Source organism: Podarcis vaucheri (genome assembly GCF_965113315.1).
Source record: "Podarcis vaucheri genome assembly, chromosome: 6".
In the NCBI taxonomy this organism is placed as follows: domain Eukaryota; kingdom Metazoa; phylum Chordata; class Lepidosauria; order Squamata; family Lacertidae; genus Podarcis; species Podarcis vaucheri.
Window position 1 is genome coordinate 24,407,470 of NC_138764.1, and position 18,639 is coordinate 24,426,108.

At 39.5% G+C, this 18,639-nt stretch overlaps 1 protein-coding gene across 2 annotated transcripts in view; it reads right to left on the reverse strand.

Annotated features, from left to right (window-relative positions):
- The window catches only part of DENND1B (DENN domain containing 1B), a 181,597-nt gene that overhangs the window by 16,676 nt on the left and 146,282 nt on the right, over positions 1 to 18,639 (reverse strand). For both annotated transcript variants that reach the window (XM_082225463.1, XM_082225462.1), the window contains exons 15-19: positions 18,346 to 18,436; positions 16,651 to 16,691; positions 16,104 to 16,172; positions 10,714 to 10,770; positions 9,653 to 9,763 (exon numbers count right to left, since the gene is read on the reverse strand). In XM_082225463.1, coding sequence (XP_082081589.1) covers positions 9,653 to 9,763; positions 10,714 to 10,770; positions 16,104 to 16,172; positions 16,651 to 16,691; positions 18,346 to 18,436 — 369 coding nt within the window. The remainder of the gene's footprint in view (positions 1 to 9,652; positions 9,764 to 10,713; positions 10,771 to 16,103; positions 16,173 to 16,650; positions 16,692 to 18,345; positions 18,437 to 18,639) is intronic.

The following is an 18,639-nucleotide window of genomic DNA, read 5'->3' on the forward strand; positions in this document are numbered from 1 at the left end:
GCATGCACACTTCTTCAGATATGCACACAAAAGCTCATACCAATAACAAACTTAGTTGGTCTCTAAGGTGCTACTGGAAGGAATTTATTATTATTATTATTTTGTTTCGACTACGGCAGACCAACACGGCTACCTACCTGTAACTTGGCAAAACCATTTTGCCCACAAAGCTTTGTTTCAAATAACTAAATGTGATACCAGATTCTTTAACCAAATTCAACCACTTGGTAGTATATTCAAAATGCACAAAAGAAAATACTTCTTCACCGATGCATAATTTATTTAGGGACTTTCATGCTAAATGTGTAGTGAAAGCCATTTACTTAAATGACCCGAATAGGGCATTCGACCAACCATGACTAGATGAAACTCCACGTTCAGAGGCGCTGTAGCTATGAATGCCAGTTATTTGAGGTCAAACTACAAGACAAAGTCTGTTGCCTTCTGCCTCTGCTTGCGTGTTTCCCAGATCATCTGGCTGGCAACAGTTAGAAACAGGATCCTGGAGAAAATGGACTTTGGTTGAATTTAGCCAGGCTCTACTAACTTTCATGAATTTGTGTTCACCATAAAACACCACGAATCTGACTGAACCCTTACATTTCATGTTTATAGCTCCCCTTAAGCTAGTCTGAGGAGAAAAGGCTGATCAAAACAGAGAAAGCTGTGTTGGTTCAGGCACTATTTGTTTTTAGTGGGAAGAACACATTGCATGTTAAGCCCGTTAAATGTGGAAAAGTGAATTAAGGGCGTGGGACATGCAAAAGTGCTCAGGAAATGCGCCATTGCCATTTATTGTTCCATTTGGGTTTTCACAGCACACTCGGAAGATCAGGGGCCAAAAGCCCACACTTGTTGGGCAAGCCCAGGAAAACATTGTGTTTGTGTGCCTCAAACAGCTATGATAAACGGGGGTGATGGCTTTATGCAGAAGTCACAGTGAAGGCAGGTCTAGACTGGTATAAGCATCAAAAGATTATATCAGATGAAACACTGACGGAACTATTGCTATTTTAAAAAAATCTATGACAAGAATAAATATTTTGTTTCTTAAAGCTGATCAGCTGTAAAGAATTACAGCTCAGCATGCAGCATTCACTGTCTACATACAGTGAAAGCATTTACACCACCAGAGGGCAGTCTTGTAATCTACAATGTAAATTTTTAGCAGTATAGGTTTTTTGTTTTTAATTAAAAGATATGCTGAGTGTTTTGCAATACAGAGGGATCATAATTGACATGCAAAAGACAAAAGATCCTCTTTTAAAACAAAAACTGCCATTACCAAGTGAATTTATAGATTATGATTTCTCTTGTCCAAAATATTTTCCTAATTGACTGAATTAACAATTTTTCCATTGGAAATCTTCTCTTTAAAACGAAGCATGCTACCAAACCACACATTCAATACTGCTCACTGTTACTGTATATGACATCTGTCACATATAATATTTTATTCACATTACTTAAATTGCCAGATAGGGCTTAATGCTGCCCCAGAATTGTGCGGAATTTCCAGCAGAGAACTACACAGTGGAAGGACTGGAGTTATGTGGGCATAAACCACAATACGATTCTCCAAAGCTTTCGGCTGATCTAATTCCGAATGAAAACATACAGGTATTCCTCTTCCAGTTTCTGAAATTATTATGTGGAAGCGGGACTTTGAATTTGTTGCATGCAATCTTCAGATCACAGTATGAGATTTTTGTCCTGCCAGGATTGAGTTTTATTTGCTCACTGTATCCATCCCTACCTACTCCTTACTGGCAGGACAGGAGGGCAGCGAACTATTGAGTATGCCATTTCTCTGCTGGTCGGGCAGGCGGGAGGGGGAGGGGGAGAGTGGAAGGGAGGTTCCTGATGTATAAGGAACATGCTCCTTTCTGAAAATGATCCAACATGCCAGCCTGCAGGAGATTTGCCATGTGTAAAACAGAATCTACAAATGAACACACACTGCAACATGGATGGCATGCATTCGCTTAGGAAGCTGCATCGTTTAATATGGCCTTTGGATTTTCTTATTCAAGGATAAAACTTCAAAATATCAATTTGCTTCACTCTGATATTTTTCCCCCCTCCACGAAGCAACATACAACAAATTTTGAGGTGCTTTTCTGAGGGCTTCGTTAATTCTATTTGAGATTTTATTACTGATGGTATTTCACATGCTGTAATCTACCCCTGAAACCTTTGGGACAGGGTGCAACAGAAAGTCCAGCTAACAAAATCCAAACATTTTGTTGCTATTTTGTTGCTGGAGCTTTGCTAAAACAAAGTTTCAACAATGAAGCACATGGTAATTTAAATACAGTATCTTTAGGAGAAGTAGTTCCTTTGCTCTTTTGAAACATGCATATTGATACGAGGTGCGCTGGGCTTGCTGAAAAATCCACACTTTGTACCCAAATGTCATTTTTTTTTTTACTGCAGCTACAAGTTACCACATGCCTCAAGGTACAAATCTTATATATATTTCATTGGAGACAAGGATGCACTGCTAACTTATTAATTATAAAATGTTCTCATGGCTCTGCTACACAGGACTCTGCCAAAAGTGCAACAATATTTTATAAGCCAGTAACTATTTAAAGCTCTCAAATGTTTCATTTTAAATGGATCAAGGCCTATCCCATCAGCTGAGAAGATGCTTGTGTGAAAAGGAATACTAGGGAAATCAAATTCACGATAGCAAAGAAATCTGCCAGTATATTTGCCTTTGTTCTGTCTGAAATCCTTATTTTTAAGAAATGCTGTGGAAACAGAATTTTTTGTTTTACCATTCAGCTGAAAAGTGACATATATGGACACTAAACAAACAATGTCCCCCCCCAAAAAAAAACCCCCAACCACCAGAATCTGTAGAAGTAAGAGCTCAATAGTTTATGATGCCTGTTTTTGAAGGAAGGAAAGAAGTAAGGAGAAAGAGATGTAGCTGCGATCAAATTGTGAACGCTGAAAAATGTCATAATCTGCTTTCACTTTCCTTTTTAGGATCTATTCTGATATTTATTAGGAAAGCTATGCTCGATCTAATTTACGCAGGAGACAGGAATTATCAGTTAGGCGTGAAGGCACGAAAGAGTTAACAGTAAAATACATGCCAAGGTTTTAATAAGGCTTTACAATAAAAAGCTTCAGTCCTCCACTTTCACTAGATTTTGTTGTGGTGGTTTTTCCCTTGCTTAGGGCAATCCATCTGTTAATTTTGACTTGCAGTGCAGTTAAGCACTCTCTTCTTCCACCCCCACCCCCCTCTGCACACCCACAACCAAACAGCCCAGAATAGCTATGAGGAGGCTGACACACACGCCTTACAGAAATAGAACAATTCTTTTTGGAACATCTTAGGCAAAGATCAATTGTCCATTTCTCATTTGTGTTTCGTTTCGGGGGTCTCCCCCTCCACCACTTGCAGGATTAATACACAAATAGGTGCAGGCCCTACTAACGATAAAATAGTTTGCGGTGAAAATTATTTACTTCTCTGTCTCGTTTCCTTTTGGTGCATTTTAATTCACTGATTTCCTAAAGTGCCTTCCCGATTGGACAACGCGAAAAAGAAGAAGTCTATGCTGGCTGTGATAGAGATTAGTAAATATTCATTGTTAACAACTGATCTGCACTGTGACCAATGCGGTTATTCTCAATGGGCAAACTGGCCTTGTTTTCAATAAAAGCAGAGAAGTAGCCTTTCCCTTGAGCCCTGTTAGACTGACGCGGCAGTTGGAACTGTCATCTTCACACAAAAGCAAAGGGGCTGGATTTTACAAACGCAAAGCCTAATTGGGAGATCTTCATGGCTGTACCCCTGACATTTATTTAAACCTCATCAAAAAAACAGGAAATAACTGAACTAATTAGTGGACTGGCATACAAACTACTATTTGTTGGGGTAGAAAAGCATATTCATATTCTGCTCTAGAAAATGACAGTGCTACTAATGATGATGTCAGAAACAATGGCATTAACATGATCTTCAAGAAGGAAGATGGCTTTGGTTTTATATACTGTTTCATAATGCCAATTCGTCAAACTCCTCGGCCCCAAATAATTTCCGCCTTTTAAATAAATTTGCAAATGACGAGTTTAATATTTATCTCTCAGGAGAAAGCAATAGAAAACACCTTAAAACTCCCTCCCAGAGCTAGGATTGAACAGAAAATATTATATATCTTTGGGCTCATTTTTATTTAGAAGACCACATTATATTTCCCAAGTTAGCACAGGATAAGCAATCTGTAGATGTAAAATTTGCACTGGCACTCTTTTAAAGGTTGCTGAACAGAAACCAAAATTAGGGTAAGTGTAGCAAAGACCACATTCATTTGAAATTAAATACAGTATATAAAAATCGTAATTCAGACACACATAGGTACTAATTAAAGACTGCTAAGCTTTATCTTACAGTACAAAACAGATTTTAAAAAACCTGGCCTAGACAAAAATGTTTGGGATCTAATAGTAAAAATCATTTGTTTAACAATTTAATTCTAGAATCCTTAGCACATCATGAAATGTTGGGTGTCTTGATTACCTAGTTTATGCATAGAACATAGAGAATATACTGTTCTCAAAACTTGTACAAAATATGTAAAATAGATAATAAATTGTGTTCTGCCAGCATGCAGCTCTCAGTAATGATGCAACAAATTTATGATTTATTAAGATTAGCTCCATTACTGAACAATTAATGTGGAACAGCAGATAGAATAAACTGGGCAATATATCAGTAGATTTCTAATTTTCATGAATGTAACAAATGGATAAAAATAGATCAGTGTAAAAATTCAAATTAAAACTACAAATTGCCAATGTCTTTTACATTTAAAAGATACCTATATATTGAAAACAAAGATAAAACAGATCTTGCTATATCAGTTTACAGAACATACTGAACTTGTGGTAGAAGATGACACACTAGCTGTCATAATGCTTAAACGTGTTAACTATACATTTGCAGTTCAGATTTTTTCACATGTACTATTTGCTTTCTCAGTTGTCAATATATTAAATATTTACAGAAGTGGGTTGCTAAAAAAATTGATGCACTGGGTGTCTATATGGAACATACACTGAGAAGCTACAGATATAGTCGTTTACCACCATGTACCAAAAATGAATCTCTTTAAAACTGAATATAGCCTTCTTGCCTAATTAAAACACAAATATGCATAAATTACTTCTAATAATTTGTAGACTAAGGGATTCAACAGTATGTCTAAAATTGCTACTCACACAATTGAATCTCTTCCTACACCCTTTGCTGCTCTACACATACACACACACACACACACACACACGCGCACATGAAAGATCAAGATTTGGGCACCGATTCTTAAGCACAACTCTTGTTCCTATGTTCTGCTGCCATAGACATTGTTATGTTGGCATGGGGAAAATGATTTATGCAGCAAAGAGGGTTGGGAAATATATGGAGACACACCAAAGATGAATTATCTATCTTGCTTTCTCTCTGTCATACACACACCAAACTCCAACATAATTGCACAATAGAGTATCAGCTAAATTCTTTAACCTGTCTTAGATTATGTAGCAAGCAAGCATGGCAGATGTGAAAATCTGTGCCCATTGCCTTGCACAGTCTGTGCCACAGCAGTCATGAACAAAACCAGGTTACCCTTTTATATAAAGTGATTTTCAAGGTGGGTAGAAATAGAAAGCTTATTTAATGTTTATCTGCACATGGTGGGAAAGCAAGAAGCATTATGCTAACATTAATTCATGCCGACTAATTCATCATCATCATTATTACTAATTACTAATCATCATTATCATCTGCCACCATTTACAGTTTAGCCAAGCAAAGTGAACTACAAATCTTAGCTTACAAAACAACCGAGAAGCAATCTCCTTCCACTTTGGAATCGAGGCTCAAAGTCCACTCAGGGAGCTCACAGTCCTTGAGTTGTAAGGACTTCCCAGGTCAACAAAAATACTCTGACTACTGTTGCATATGGAGTCTCTAAATACGTATAAACGTGAACCATTTTCAGAGGGGTAGCTGTGCTTGTTGTTTCAGCCGCAACAGAGTCAGCACCCTAAAAGTTTAACGAACATTTTGTGGCATGTTTAACGTCAAAGCTCATGGCACGATGCATAGGTCTGGATATATAGCTTTATTTGCAGCATTTACCGTCAAGAGCAGAGATTGACTTTTCGTCATCATAACTCTGGGAACCAATGTGCACCCAAAGCATTAGTAAAGAGGAAGTTATTTAGAATATTTGAATGTAGAAAAAAAGGGGGGAAAGTGTCCTGAACACATTTCATTTTGTGAGTGATATTCTTTGACTACAAGCATACTTTCCGATATTCTTATAACATGGAAGTTAAAATCTGAAAACGTTTGTATGTATTTTGCTCAGCAAACTAACAATCTTCCTAGTTTTCTGGCACTAGTAACCAAAGTAATGAAGTGTACGCCTAAAATTTGGAGACTTGGGGTTATAACTCCCGCTCTCAAAGAGCCCAGGTACCTTTTTCACACCTAACAATACAAGCAACACGAAGACCAGTATACTAGATAGCACTGCAATTCTTATTGCATGGTACCTTTTTCACACCTAGCTCTGGCTGAGGTATGTAAACCTGTGTCTGGACTGTGCCACTTCAGATGACAGGTGGGGGCTCACACAATAGTATGCTCCATTCGTATGTGAATATTAGGTGTCAGGAAGAAGGATTCTCGCCTGAGATGCTATTTTTCTCTGTGCAAGAAATATGTTTACATAGAATACTCAGTCAGATGAGCTCCAATCTGCAGCCGGAAGGGGAACATCTGTGAGAAGTAGGGTTTAGTCTTCATACATAAAGGTAAAGGTACCCCTGACCATTAGGTCCAGTCGTGACCGACTCTGGGGTTGTGGCGCTCATCTCGCTTTATTGGCCGAGGGAGCCGGCGTACAGCTTCCAGGTCATGTGGCCAGCATGACTAAGCCGCTGCTGGCGAACCAGAGTAGCACACGGAAACGCCGTTTACCTTCCCACCAGAGTGGTACCTATTCATCTACTTGCACTTTGATGTGCTTTCGAACTGCTAGGTTGGCAGGAGCAGGGACTGAGCAACGGGAGCTCACCCCGTCACGGGGATTCGAACCGCCGACCTTCTGATCGGCAAGTCCTAGGCTCTGTGGTTTAACCCACAGTGCCACCCGCTGCCTCAATAGGTGGATGGGTATGGGTATATTTGAACACACTGTGTAGGGGACTGGGGAACATGCTAGACAACACATACACCCTAACCCACCCACCCTATCCCAAACAGACAGGCAATACGTCTATTGGAGACAGAACTCTGGATTGAGGTTGCACCTTTTTCCTTAGATGCAAAGCACCTAGTTCACATGTGTACATGCAGAGCTGCAACATACAAAAATTTAGTCATAATCTTCCAGCCCAATGCTTCCCGAGACGGCAAAAGGAGGAGAGCCGTGTATCTGGGGAAAGGGTGGAGAACAAATGCAAGTAACAACTGTAACAACAAATATACACACACAAATATACACACTCTTCCAGGATGGAGGTCCAAATGCCGTACCTTTGCTGCACCTCATCTAACCACAATCCTGCGTGTATATTTCACTGAGAACATCAGGTACTTGGTGAATGTCAACATCAGGTACTTGGTGAATGGCAATCCCACAGGAATTTTGTGAACTGCTTAACTGATATACAAGTGCACGTCAGCAGTCACCTAAATGGAATTGTCAGTATTTGCTATGTGCACGTCCAAACAGTGCAAAATATCTATTTCTCAGCATCAGGGAAATTTAAAGAAATGATCTATCTCATTTTATATACAGTGGTACCTCGCAAGACGAATGCCTCGCAAGACGAAAAACTCGCAAGACGAAAGAGTTTTTGGTTTTTTGAGTTGCTTCGCAAGACGAATTTCCCTATGGGCTTGCTTCGCAAGACGAAAACGTCTTGCAAGTTTGTTTCCTTTTTCTTAAAACCGCATTCCTATGGGAAACCGTGCTTCGCAAGACGAAAAATTCGCAAGATGAAAAAACTCGCAGAACGAATTAATTTCGTCTTGCGAGGCACCACTGTACATTTAAATAATATTCCGTATAATTTTCTTCCCAGTTTTTTGAGATTCTGTCAAGACTGCCTACTTGCATAGATCTTATGTAATGTTACAATGGATTTCTGAAGTTTGGCGAGTACCAACACTGGCATCTGAATGCTGGCAATCGCAGTTAGATAAAGCACTGCTTAACTAGATCCTGGAGTTCAAGGATCTATTGGCACTATTCCACCCATTAGAATGGGCAAGCAATGTTAAAAGGTGACACACACAGGACCTGCTAGCATACATTACTGATTGCAACTAGACATGACAAAAGAGGGACACACTGTCCCTATCTTGATTTGAAGGGAGTCATTCTTTTCAGAGTGCAAAGAGACCTTTCTCATGCCAAATGTTTACCCGCAAGGTATCCACCATCTCCAGCTTTCTCTTCAGCAGTTACCCTCCCCAAGGAACTCCCTTGCAAGCTTGGTCCCATTTCCTTTTCCCTAAACCCACCTTCCAACAGCGTTGATTGGAGGGTGCAAGGAAGGGGCTGTTCCTCTAGGACTTCATTTGGCCCAAAACCCATAGTAACAGGAAGTTGTCAATGCAACGGGGAATTTTGGAATTGCAGTTTGCTAGGATTTCAGGGTCGCTACAAAAGCAGTAGCTCGAAATAAGCCCGATCTTATTTATGAGCTGAGCCAAAATTTAAGGAGGTTTTGCCTCGTATCATAAAAAGCTTGTTGTTTCCAAACAGTTCTCCCACTTCCAAAACTAGGCAACATAACCAATCATAACAATTAATGGCCCTCTTTAAAAAGCTATCTAACTTCTAGACCAAGTCAAATCGATAATTTGACACTATGTAAGATAGGAAAAATTACAGAATCAGTAGAGTATCTACAAATATATCAATTATTAATATATTTTTGTTTATCTTTTCTGATTAATGCTTGTACAAAGTATGAAAATGAGAGCAAGAAAATGCTTTACTAGATAGTAAGTCCAGGCAGCACGAATCTAAAATGTATATGTGCCTTACAATTCTTGAATCTTTGACTATGGTACCTTGTTCCATTAATAATTCTGTACAAATACTTTTAATGTGGCAGCTAATGCTCAACATTGGCATGAACATAAATGATATTTACTTAAGCTTCTCAGTGTTTTGGTTTGACATATTTTTGAAATAACAAAATCACAGGCATGCACGGAGATGAGTTGGAGTAGATGTTTGAAACCACACTCATCCAAATTTTTGTGCCCCTTTAAAGCAAATTTCAACACACACAAGTAGCATTCTTTTCTATTTCAACAAAAGCATGCAAACTTACATGCTTTATACAGAGCCAGACCACAGTTCAGTGGTAGTCCAAATGCTCTCAATTCCAAATACTTTCAGTTCCACAAGTATCTCCAATTTGAAGGGGGGAGGGACTGGAAAACCTCTACTAGCCAGAGAGCAGACATCATTGAAGGAGATGGAGAAGTGGTCTGACTCAGTATAAGGCAAATTTATAAATTTTTATGCTACCCATCAGACAAAGAGAATAAATCATATTTCTTCAATATCTTTCAAGAGGATTTTTCTTCTTGAAATTACCTTACCTGCCCAAGTCTTCTTTTCTCTGTGCTAAGTCTTTGTGGATTATGCAATGTGTAGACTGGAGTATATTGCACAAAACCTGAGCTACAAATTCCATACTCATCTTCTGTTTCCTACAGAATAAAATTAAGATTGAAAAATCTTTATGCATTTACTATATGTGCAACATTTAAAGCGTCAAACAGAATTTCAGACAGTTTTACTCTGTATTCCAAAGGACACAGTTAATCACTAAAACCATTTATTTATTACAGAGACTAACAAACAGAGATATTTCTTTAAGAGTTTAATATCTCTGTTTTGTTAGTCACTGCATACACACACATATATGGTACTAAATCACTTTTGCTAAAACAGATGGGGGGAAAGATGTCATAAAAACTGTTACCAAAATTAACTTAAACTTCATAGCAAGATGTTTAAGCTGCCAAATAACTTTTAAATAGAGTGAAGCTTTCATGAAGAACAATTAACAACCAATTCATGTAATCAGCCTTCACGCTTGAAGGAGAAGAGAAATAATATTAAAAGTACTCGCTATACAATTAAATATTGCAGGCAAACAAATAAAAATTTAAAACGAACAAACAATGCCTTGACGACATGCCTCCAATACATTTATATTGCTGCTCTTGAAAGTTAAGGGATTTCAGCATGCTAAAATACTGCCACCATTTACAGATCTCATGAAAGTTAGACAACTACACCTTCTGAATTACATTTCTCTGGTAAAACTGGCTTGCCTTAAATTCTCAGCTTGAAGCAAAGGCTTCAATTGTGATATCAAAGCAATCAGCTTTATGAAAACATACATCCTGTTAACGTATCTTTGAAGACCTCTGTTTTTCCATGATAAATATGCAAACAATAAAGAGATTATTCGAGTGGATGCATAGAATGACAGATAGTTGCCAGAGGGCTTGTTATAAAAAATGTATTGTTGAACAAAGGGCTAAGCATATTTCAAAAGTCATTAAAAACACAAATCTTGTGGGATTTGTAAGGTATGTGCTTCAAACTGAAGCAAGAAACAAGGTAAGAAAGTACAAATTCTGTTACATACCTTGTGTTTTAACTTACTTCTCACCTCCTTTATCCCCTGTTTTGCATGATTTTTTGCCTAGGAAAAAAAGAAAAAAGAACTAAATGGCTTTGCAAAACAATGGTTTGAAGAGTGCTGCATATGAGGTGAAATTTAATTAAAAATTAAATCTCTCACATTATGTGGTATAATGAAAGGAAATTACTTCCTTGCTAATTTCACACATGATTGTTAATAAGGTTTGAGTGCATTAAAAATTGTATCTCAGCATATGTATATCTGGGTTACCAAAAAGAAAAAACAACTGCCACTAATTAAATGATATTTCTTTAATAGTTATTTTGTGCATAATGGTATATTTGGAGAAAGACTTAGTTCAACCACTTGTTGAATAGTGAAAAAGTTATGGCAATGGAGTTCCAGTTGTGTCGTTTTATGCAGCGATGTTGCTAACTATGGCATCTTTAAGTTGACACCATTATTAGGTTTACATTTTGTTGCACCAAAAATATCAGTCAAGTTTCATTCCACTATGTGATATCAGCTTGCATAAAAATGAATCTTAGAACTTCCCTTAATTCAGAGATGCAATAACCTCACACAGCTTAATCAACTATGAACCCCAAAATTTGTGATCACCTCCAAACTGGTGCCAAAGTTTTGCGGTTGTTTTGCAGCATTTTCAGGGGAAACCTCCGTGTTTTGCAGCGCCCCATGAACTGAGTAATTAATACATCAAACCAGGATTCATAATTAACACTAGAAAAATCCAGCGTTGTCTGAATTGCTTCAAACCACACACACCCATTGCATAAAAGGTAGTCGATGTTTTCTTAAAGAAAAGGTTAAGTTTTAAGAGAGCAAGGGGAGCTCCAACCGCCAGTGTGGTGTAGTGGTTAAGAGCGGTGGATTTGTAATCTGGTGAACCGGGTTCGCTTCCCCGCTCCTCTACCTGCAGCTGCTGGGTGACCTTGGGCTAGTCACACTTCTCTGAAGTCTCTCAGCCTCACTCACCTCACAGAGTGTTTGTTGTGGGGGAGGAAGGGAAAGGAGAATGTTAGCCGCTTTGAGACTCCTTCAGGTAGTGATAAAGCGGGATATCAAATCCAATCTCTTCTTCTTCTTCACCCATTTGGATGCAGCTTAGCTACAGTGGTGCCTCGCAAGACGAAAATAATCCGTTCTGTGATTCTCTTTGTCTAGCGGTTTTTTCGTCTTGCGAAGCAAGCCCATTGACGGATTAGTGGATTAGCGCTATTAGCGCTATTAGCAGCTTTTAGCGGCTTATCTGCTGATCGGATCAGGTGATAAGCGGCTTAGCGGCTTAGAAAAAGGGGGGAGCGGAAAAAAACCGCAGGAACTCGCAAGGCATTGTCATCTTGCGAAGCAAGCCCATAGGAAATTCGTTTTGCGAAGCACCTCCAAAACGGAAAACTCTTTCGTCTAGCAAGTTTTCCGTCTTGCGAGGCATTTGTCTTGCGGGGCACCACTGTATTGGAATTCCTAAAGCAGAATTCCTACAATGATTAGCAGCTTTCCACACACATATAGCTGTCGGACAAAACAGAAGTCAACCGGGGGCAACTAACTCTAAATTATGATGGGGACTGTCGCTCACAATTTCAAGGATCTGGGGAGAAAAATGGGCCTCGCAATAAACACAATAAAACTGGTAACTGAGATTGAATTTAAATATATATGTGCATTCGGATGGTCCCTCTGCACTGCTCTGCTTGCAAGTGACAACACACTCAGATGTCTCCATATGCCTATTTGAAAGCATTGCAACACATAAAAGCAGTATCCATACTCTGATATACATTTGAGCAATCTTTTCAGACTGGTCCAAACAAGTCTGAAAAGTTGAGTTTGGGTATAGGAAGGAGTAGCATCATGACACGGCACCTTGGGGTAGCAATGGGTCACCAACGCTTTGCTGCAACACAGCAGTGATGTCTGGGTTTCCCAGTGGCAATATATGATGAGCTGCCATTTTAATTTCCCTCAATGCTACAGAGTGATGCTAGGTCAGGGCATTGTGGGAAATTCAGATGGTCACTGCCATAGCCACCATCAGCTGAGCCCCAAGGGGGCCACAACAACATAGGAGGGACCCAGCAGTGGGCACATTCAGCACTAACAGATGAAGAGATATAATTGGCAAAATAGAGGGAGGAAAATCTAGTGGAAAAAAGAGAAGGGTAATTTTCTGACAACCTGTTAATGAGCTGCGTGTAAATTATAAATGAGCACATGAATCCACAGTGCTTTTAATGTATTTACCTGGATTATTTTTCTTCATATGTTCGGTATGATTTTGAATTGATGTACAATTAAAAATTCTCTTTTAAAAAAGAGATTAAGGAACTGATTTATTTATTGATGACTGGAGCCTCAAAGGAAGGCTGTGATTTGGAATAATAGTTTTCAGGCAAGGAAGGCTCCCCTTTGCCTCTGTGTTTGGCATTTAACCTTGCTGTTCCTTCACACGCAGAGCGTTCCCAACGTGAAGATAATCCCCATGTAGAGGGAAGGGTTACTAAACTTGCAAGGTTGCTGTGAAGCCAAGTGTGTACTTGTGGCAAAATGTCAGATGCTGTGGCATGAATACTTGCAGCAAGCCAGCCAGCTATTTGGGGGAAGGGGCATATAACCCCAATATCTTAACAATCCACAAATTGATGAAGGAACTCTAGAAATATCATAACTAGACACTGGAAGGACCTTTCAGGAGTGAACATAGGCCACTGGTACCAAAATGTATGGGAAGTCGCCCTACTGGAAAGGATAAACAACCAACTTAAACTAGAATGAGGACAAGCAAAGGAGGATGCCGTCACCCCAGTGTGGCTCCCTGTAATCACATATACAGCACAACAAGACAATGACCTATCCCTGCAATAGCAATGGCTAAACTGACCCAGCAACCCTGGCCCCCATGTTGTTGTTGTTTAGTCATTTAGTCATGTCCAACTCTTCGTGACCCCATGGACCAGAGCATGCCAGGCACTCCTGTCTTCCACTGCCTCCCGCAGTTTGGTCAAACACATGCTTGGTAGCTTCGAGAACACTGTCCAACCACCTCGTCCTCTGTCATCCCCTTCTCCTTGTGCCCTCCATCTTTCCCAACATCAGGGTCTTTTCCAGGGTGTCTTCTCTTCTCATGAGGTGGCCAAAGTATTGGAGCCTCAGCTTCACGATCTGTCATTCCAGTGAGCACTCAGGGCTGATTTCCTTCAGAATGGATGCGTTTGATCTTCTTGCAGTCCGTGGGACTCTCAAGAGTCTCCTCCAGCACCATAATTCAAAAGCACCAATTCTTCGGCAATCAGCCTTCTTTATGGTCCAGCTCTCACACCCATACATCACTGCTGGGAAAACCATAGCTTTAACTATACGGACCTTTGTTGTCAAGGTGATGTCTCTGCTTTTTAAGATGCTGTCTAGGTTTATCATCACTTTTCTCCCAAGAAGCAGGCGTCTTTTAATTTCGTGGCTGCTGTCACCATCTGCAGTGATCATAGAGCCCAAGAAAGTAAAATCTTTCACTGCCTCCATTTTTTCCCCTTCTATTTGCCAGGAGGTGATGGGACCAGTGGCCATGATCTTCATTTTTTTGATGTTGAGCTTCAGACCATATTTTGCGCTCTCCTCTTTCACCCTCATTAAAAGATTCTTTAATTCCTCCTCACTTTCTGACGTCAAGGTTATGTCATCTGCCCCCCATACACACACATAAAAAAAAAAACCATACTGCAACCAACTGAACGCAACCAACCAAGCTCTGGCCCCTCCAATCTCTTGCAATGCCAATTAAAAGATAGATAGATTAGATAGATAGATAGATAGATAGATGATAGATAGATAGATAGATAGATAGATAGATAGACAGACAGACAGACAGAGATAGGACCTACCCACATGACGCTGGCACAAAGAACTGCATAAACACTATGCAATAGATAGACTATCATAATCCCTATGGCCTTTTCCCCCAAGCGCACAATGTCTATGACAATAGTGTCTCATCACGAAAGTAAACAAACTGTGAAAAAGACTATGAATTGAAAGTGGAAACACTATATGTACTTGTTTGTTTGCTTGTTTTGTAACACAAGAACATCTTTAATAAAAACTAATTTTTAAAAAATTGATGGGGGAATTGACTTCCCTCTCAATCTTTATCTAGAAATGTGATGATGTGGAATTCGCTGCAGTGCTGAAGAAAAAAATATTAGTAAGAGACAGATAATGCTCATCCGAAAGTCACTGAGGGTGCAGTACTCAGATGGAGACAAAGGCCTATGTAAAGAAAGTTCACAGCCAGAAAGGTGGTGTTGGAGAAATTGAATTAGTACTATATGGAGAAAATCACTCACAAGGATGGAGCGAGAGGTTGAAAGTTTAGACCAAAACACTGGGTACAGAGAAGAAAGGGCTGAGTTTCCCTGCTGCGTTGCCAAGCTGCTTTACCAAGCTGAAATTGTGTTGTGTGTGAGTGAAATGAATTTCCCCTCTACAGTGGTACCTTGGTTCTCAAACGCCTTGGTACTCAAACGCCTTGGTTCCCAAACGCTGAAAACCCAAAAGTAAGTGTTCCGGTTTTTGAACATTTTTCAGAAGCTGAACATCCAATGTGGCTGTCGGCTACTATTTCCGGGGCGCCTGCACCAATCAGAAGCTGAGCCTTAGTTTTTGAACATTTCTGAAGTCAAACGGACTTCCGGAACAGATTAAGTTTGGCACTTTTGTTTCTGTTATTTATGTTGCACTTTTGTTTTTGAGGCTTTTTTGGTTAATTTGTTTTTGTGACTGACTGATTGGTCTCGTTAGATAGTAAAATTCATGTTAAATTGCTGTTTTAGGGGTTGTTTTTAAAAGTCTGGAACAGATTAATCCGTTTTACATTGCTTTCTATGGGAAAGCACATGCTGGTTTTGGGATGCTTTGGTTTTGGAACGGACTTCCGGAACGGATTAAGTTTGAGAACCAAGGTACCAGTGTATACCTGGCAAAAATGGCCTTTAGTTTGGATAGTGAGCAGTGAGTATGATTTGCATGCAAACTCCAGCATACTAGGAAGCCTGGAAATTGGTGGAACTCTAAATTAGTCCTCTTCTCTGCTTGCAACCTACTCTATTATTCCGTTCCCTTTCTAAGCAAGGAACTAGGTTGGGTCCTGCATCACGGTAAAAATGAGAAAATACTATCTGCATCCTGGAGTTAAGCTTGGCAAGAAGAACAGGAGGACTGGGGGAGTTATGGTCCTGTTCTTGCCAACCCTAGTTCCTGGAAGCTGTAATAGCTGTTCTGGAAATAAATTCATTTTTTAAATTTTTTTTGCAGTAATTTAGATTAGAATAGGACATGCAGTTTGCAGAAAAATGAAACAGAACAGGGCTAGAGCTTACATATTGGTATGCTGTTTTCATAGCTGGGCTGGCTCGGGTCATAGCTGTGTTGATCAGGGCTCCTCCTTTCTGAAATATACAATGCATAAATATTCTGAAATACACAAAACACACATTGATCACCTTCCCAGCATAATTAAAGGTTAAGGTTTTGCAAAGCAAAAATAAAATGCAATGGCCTCACCACTGCCATTGTCACTCCCCGATATCCCTCTCAGAAGATTTATACAGCTGCATTTTGTCAGCCTTTGTCTGCTACAGCCCAAGCATTATAATATGTCATCCCTATGGCTGACACATTTATCAATGCTTTTTAATGTAACCATATAGGGCACAATCTACCAGGAAGTTCTCCTTCATAAGCTCTGATTGTATAAACAGAAGTTGTGTGAGAGAGGCTTGCACAGAAGTTCATTGTGCATATGCTTCCATATCTATTGTACAAATTCCTAGACATCTTCCTGTAATTTGCTAAATGAGAATACTACATTATAGCAATAGATGGAAGCCATGGGCACATTTTAAATACATTGACACACTTCCTTACCTTAACTGTATACATCCACTGGTGATATGACCTTGAATTTCCTAAAACACAAATGAGAGAGAAACCAGAAAAGTAGGATTCCTTTAAAATTTTGTTTGTCCAAAAACACATAATATTTACATATTTACATGCAGTCCCAACTTTCTATGGAATGTAAAAGACTGAAACCTCACTGAACATCAACATGACGTATTCTGCTTTATTACAAAACAAAACAAAAAGATGTGTTGGTTTTCCTGAGAATGCCCATACCAAATATGAAGAAAACTGAATAAAATTGCAGGAATTTGTATTAGAATATTAGTTTCATACAGTGGAAATAAGGAGTAATATATTAGAGTATTAAATGACATTTTTCTTTTCCTTTGCTGTCTACAGTAGCTACTGCCTTGTAGGTGAGGAAAATTAGGCAAATGGAAGAACTACAAACAGATACACGTTTACTGGGCACCAGATACACGTTTACTGGGCACTATTACTCTATTAAATTGCTCACAACGGTCAAGTTAAAATTTGACTGCTTGAAAGAGGAAGCTTTCCTTTTACTTAGCAGCACAAGCAAGACTCGTGGGTTTGGTTTTTAGACAACATTAAGAGAGAACGGATTGTTGATTTTGAGACAATGTGAGAGGCAATGACAATTACTGCAATGGAAACTTCCAATCCAATAAACGGAGCTAAAAAGAAAGAGAATGTGAAGGGTTTCCCAAGCTACATATGGATTTTACAACAGTGCTTCAAAAGCCTCTTACACTCAATAATAAACCTAACAGCTAGAGGCGGAGTGAAATTCTGTTTACTTTGCACATTGGGGTAAAGCCAAAAAAACACCTCACCTCTTATAAACCACTTCTGCAAACTACACACGATGGTGGCAGAACCACGTCTTCCAAAATGCACGTTCCTGTCAAACAAACACCTGTATAGCAGGCGGGAGCAAATTCTAGTGAAAAAATGGGAAGGGACTCTCAATGATGAGAGTGCAGGCCTGACAATGAAAAAAGGTGTCAGGCTCAAGCCCTGGTTTAAAGGATGAGGTAGCAGGTAGGGAGAAACAGCTCCACCATTAGAGTCTGGAGAGCTGAAGTCAGGCAGAATAGACAATACTGGTATATAAGGCAGCTTCCTAGGTTTTCTGCATGGCAGGTGGTTGCGAAATCCAGGTTGTTTTTCCTTTCTGTACTCAGAGCTCAGGTGGGACAAAAACGGCTAGGATACATGGGTGGCATGAAGAAGAGCAATGGGAACCTCCTCTCCCCTCCAGTTTTGGAAGAAGTCATTTTGCTGTTTTGCATTTTGAGTAAGACGGCATCCATTTTGTATATCGATTTATCTGTTTAGTGAAATAATGAGAACTCTCTACAGCTGCCTGGTGCCATCCAGCTGTTTCTGACTACACCTTCCATAACCTCAGTCGTGGCCACTGGGCACCATGTTGGTGAAGGCCAACAACATGTTGAAAACCAATTTTAAAAACCACCATTATTTCTTTCATAACCATCTATGCCCTTTTAAATGGGGGAGGGGGTGTTATTGGTTTTGTTCGTTACTATGGTATGAATTTCTGTGTTTTTACATTGTAAACCGCCTTGTGGTTCTTGGATGAAGGGTGGTATAGAAATTTTAACAACAACAACGATAATTTCAACGCAACGAGAATGAAAAGACCCAAACAGTATGGACAAAAATCTATACCTCCACCAAAGCCACCCGAAGAGATTTCGTCTTCAAACACATCAGAAAACCCTTTTCCTGTGTTTAGCTTTGCAAGTCGACCTTCAATGAACTGCAAAAAGAAAAAAGTGGATGAAAGCAATTATGTCTTTGTTGAAGGTTCACGTTTCAAATCTTCTGTTTAATTCTTATTTGTTCACAGCACTACAGAAAGTGCCAGAGTTACAGAAGGAGCCCCATTATTGTCAGCTAATTCTCTGATGATGCTCCTGAGAGGATTCCACAGGCTGCCAATCTGCTAATGGGCCATATCTA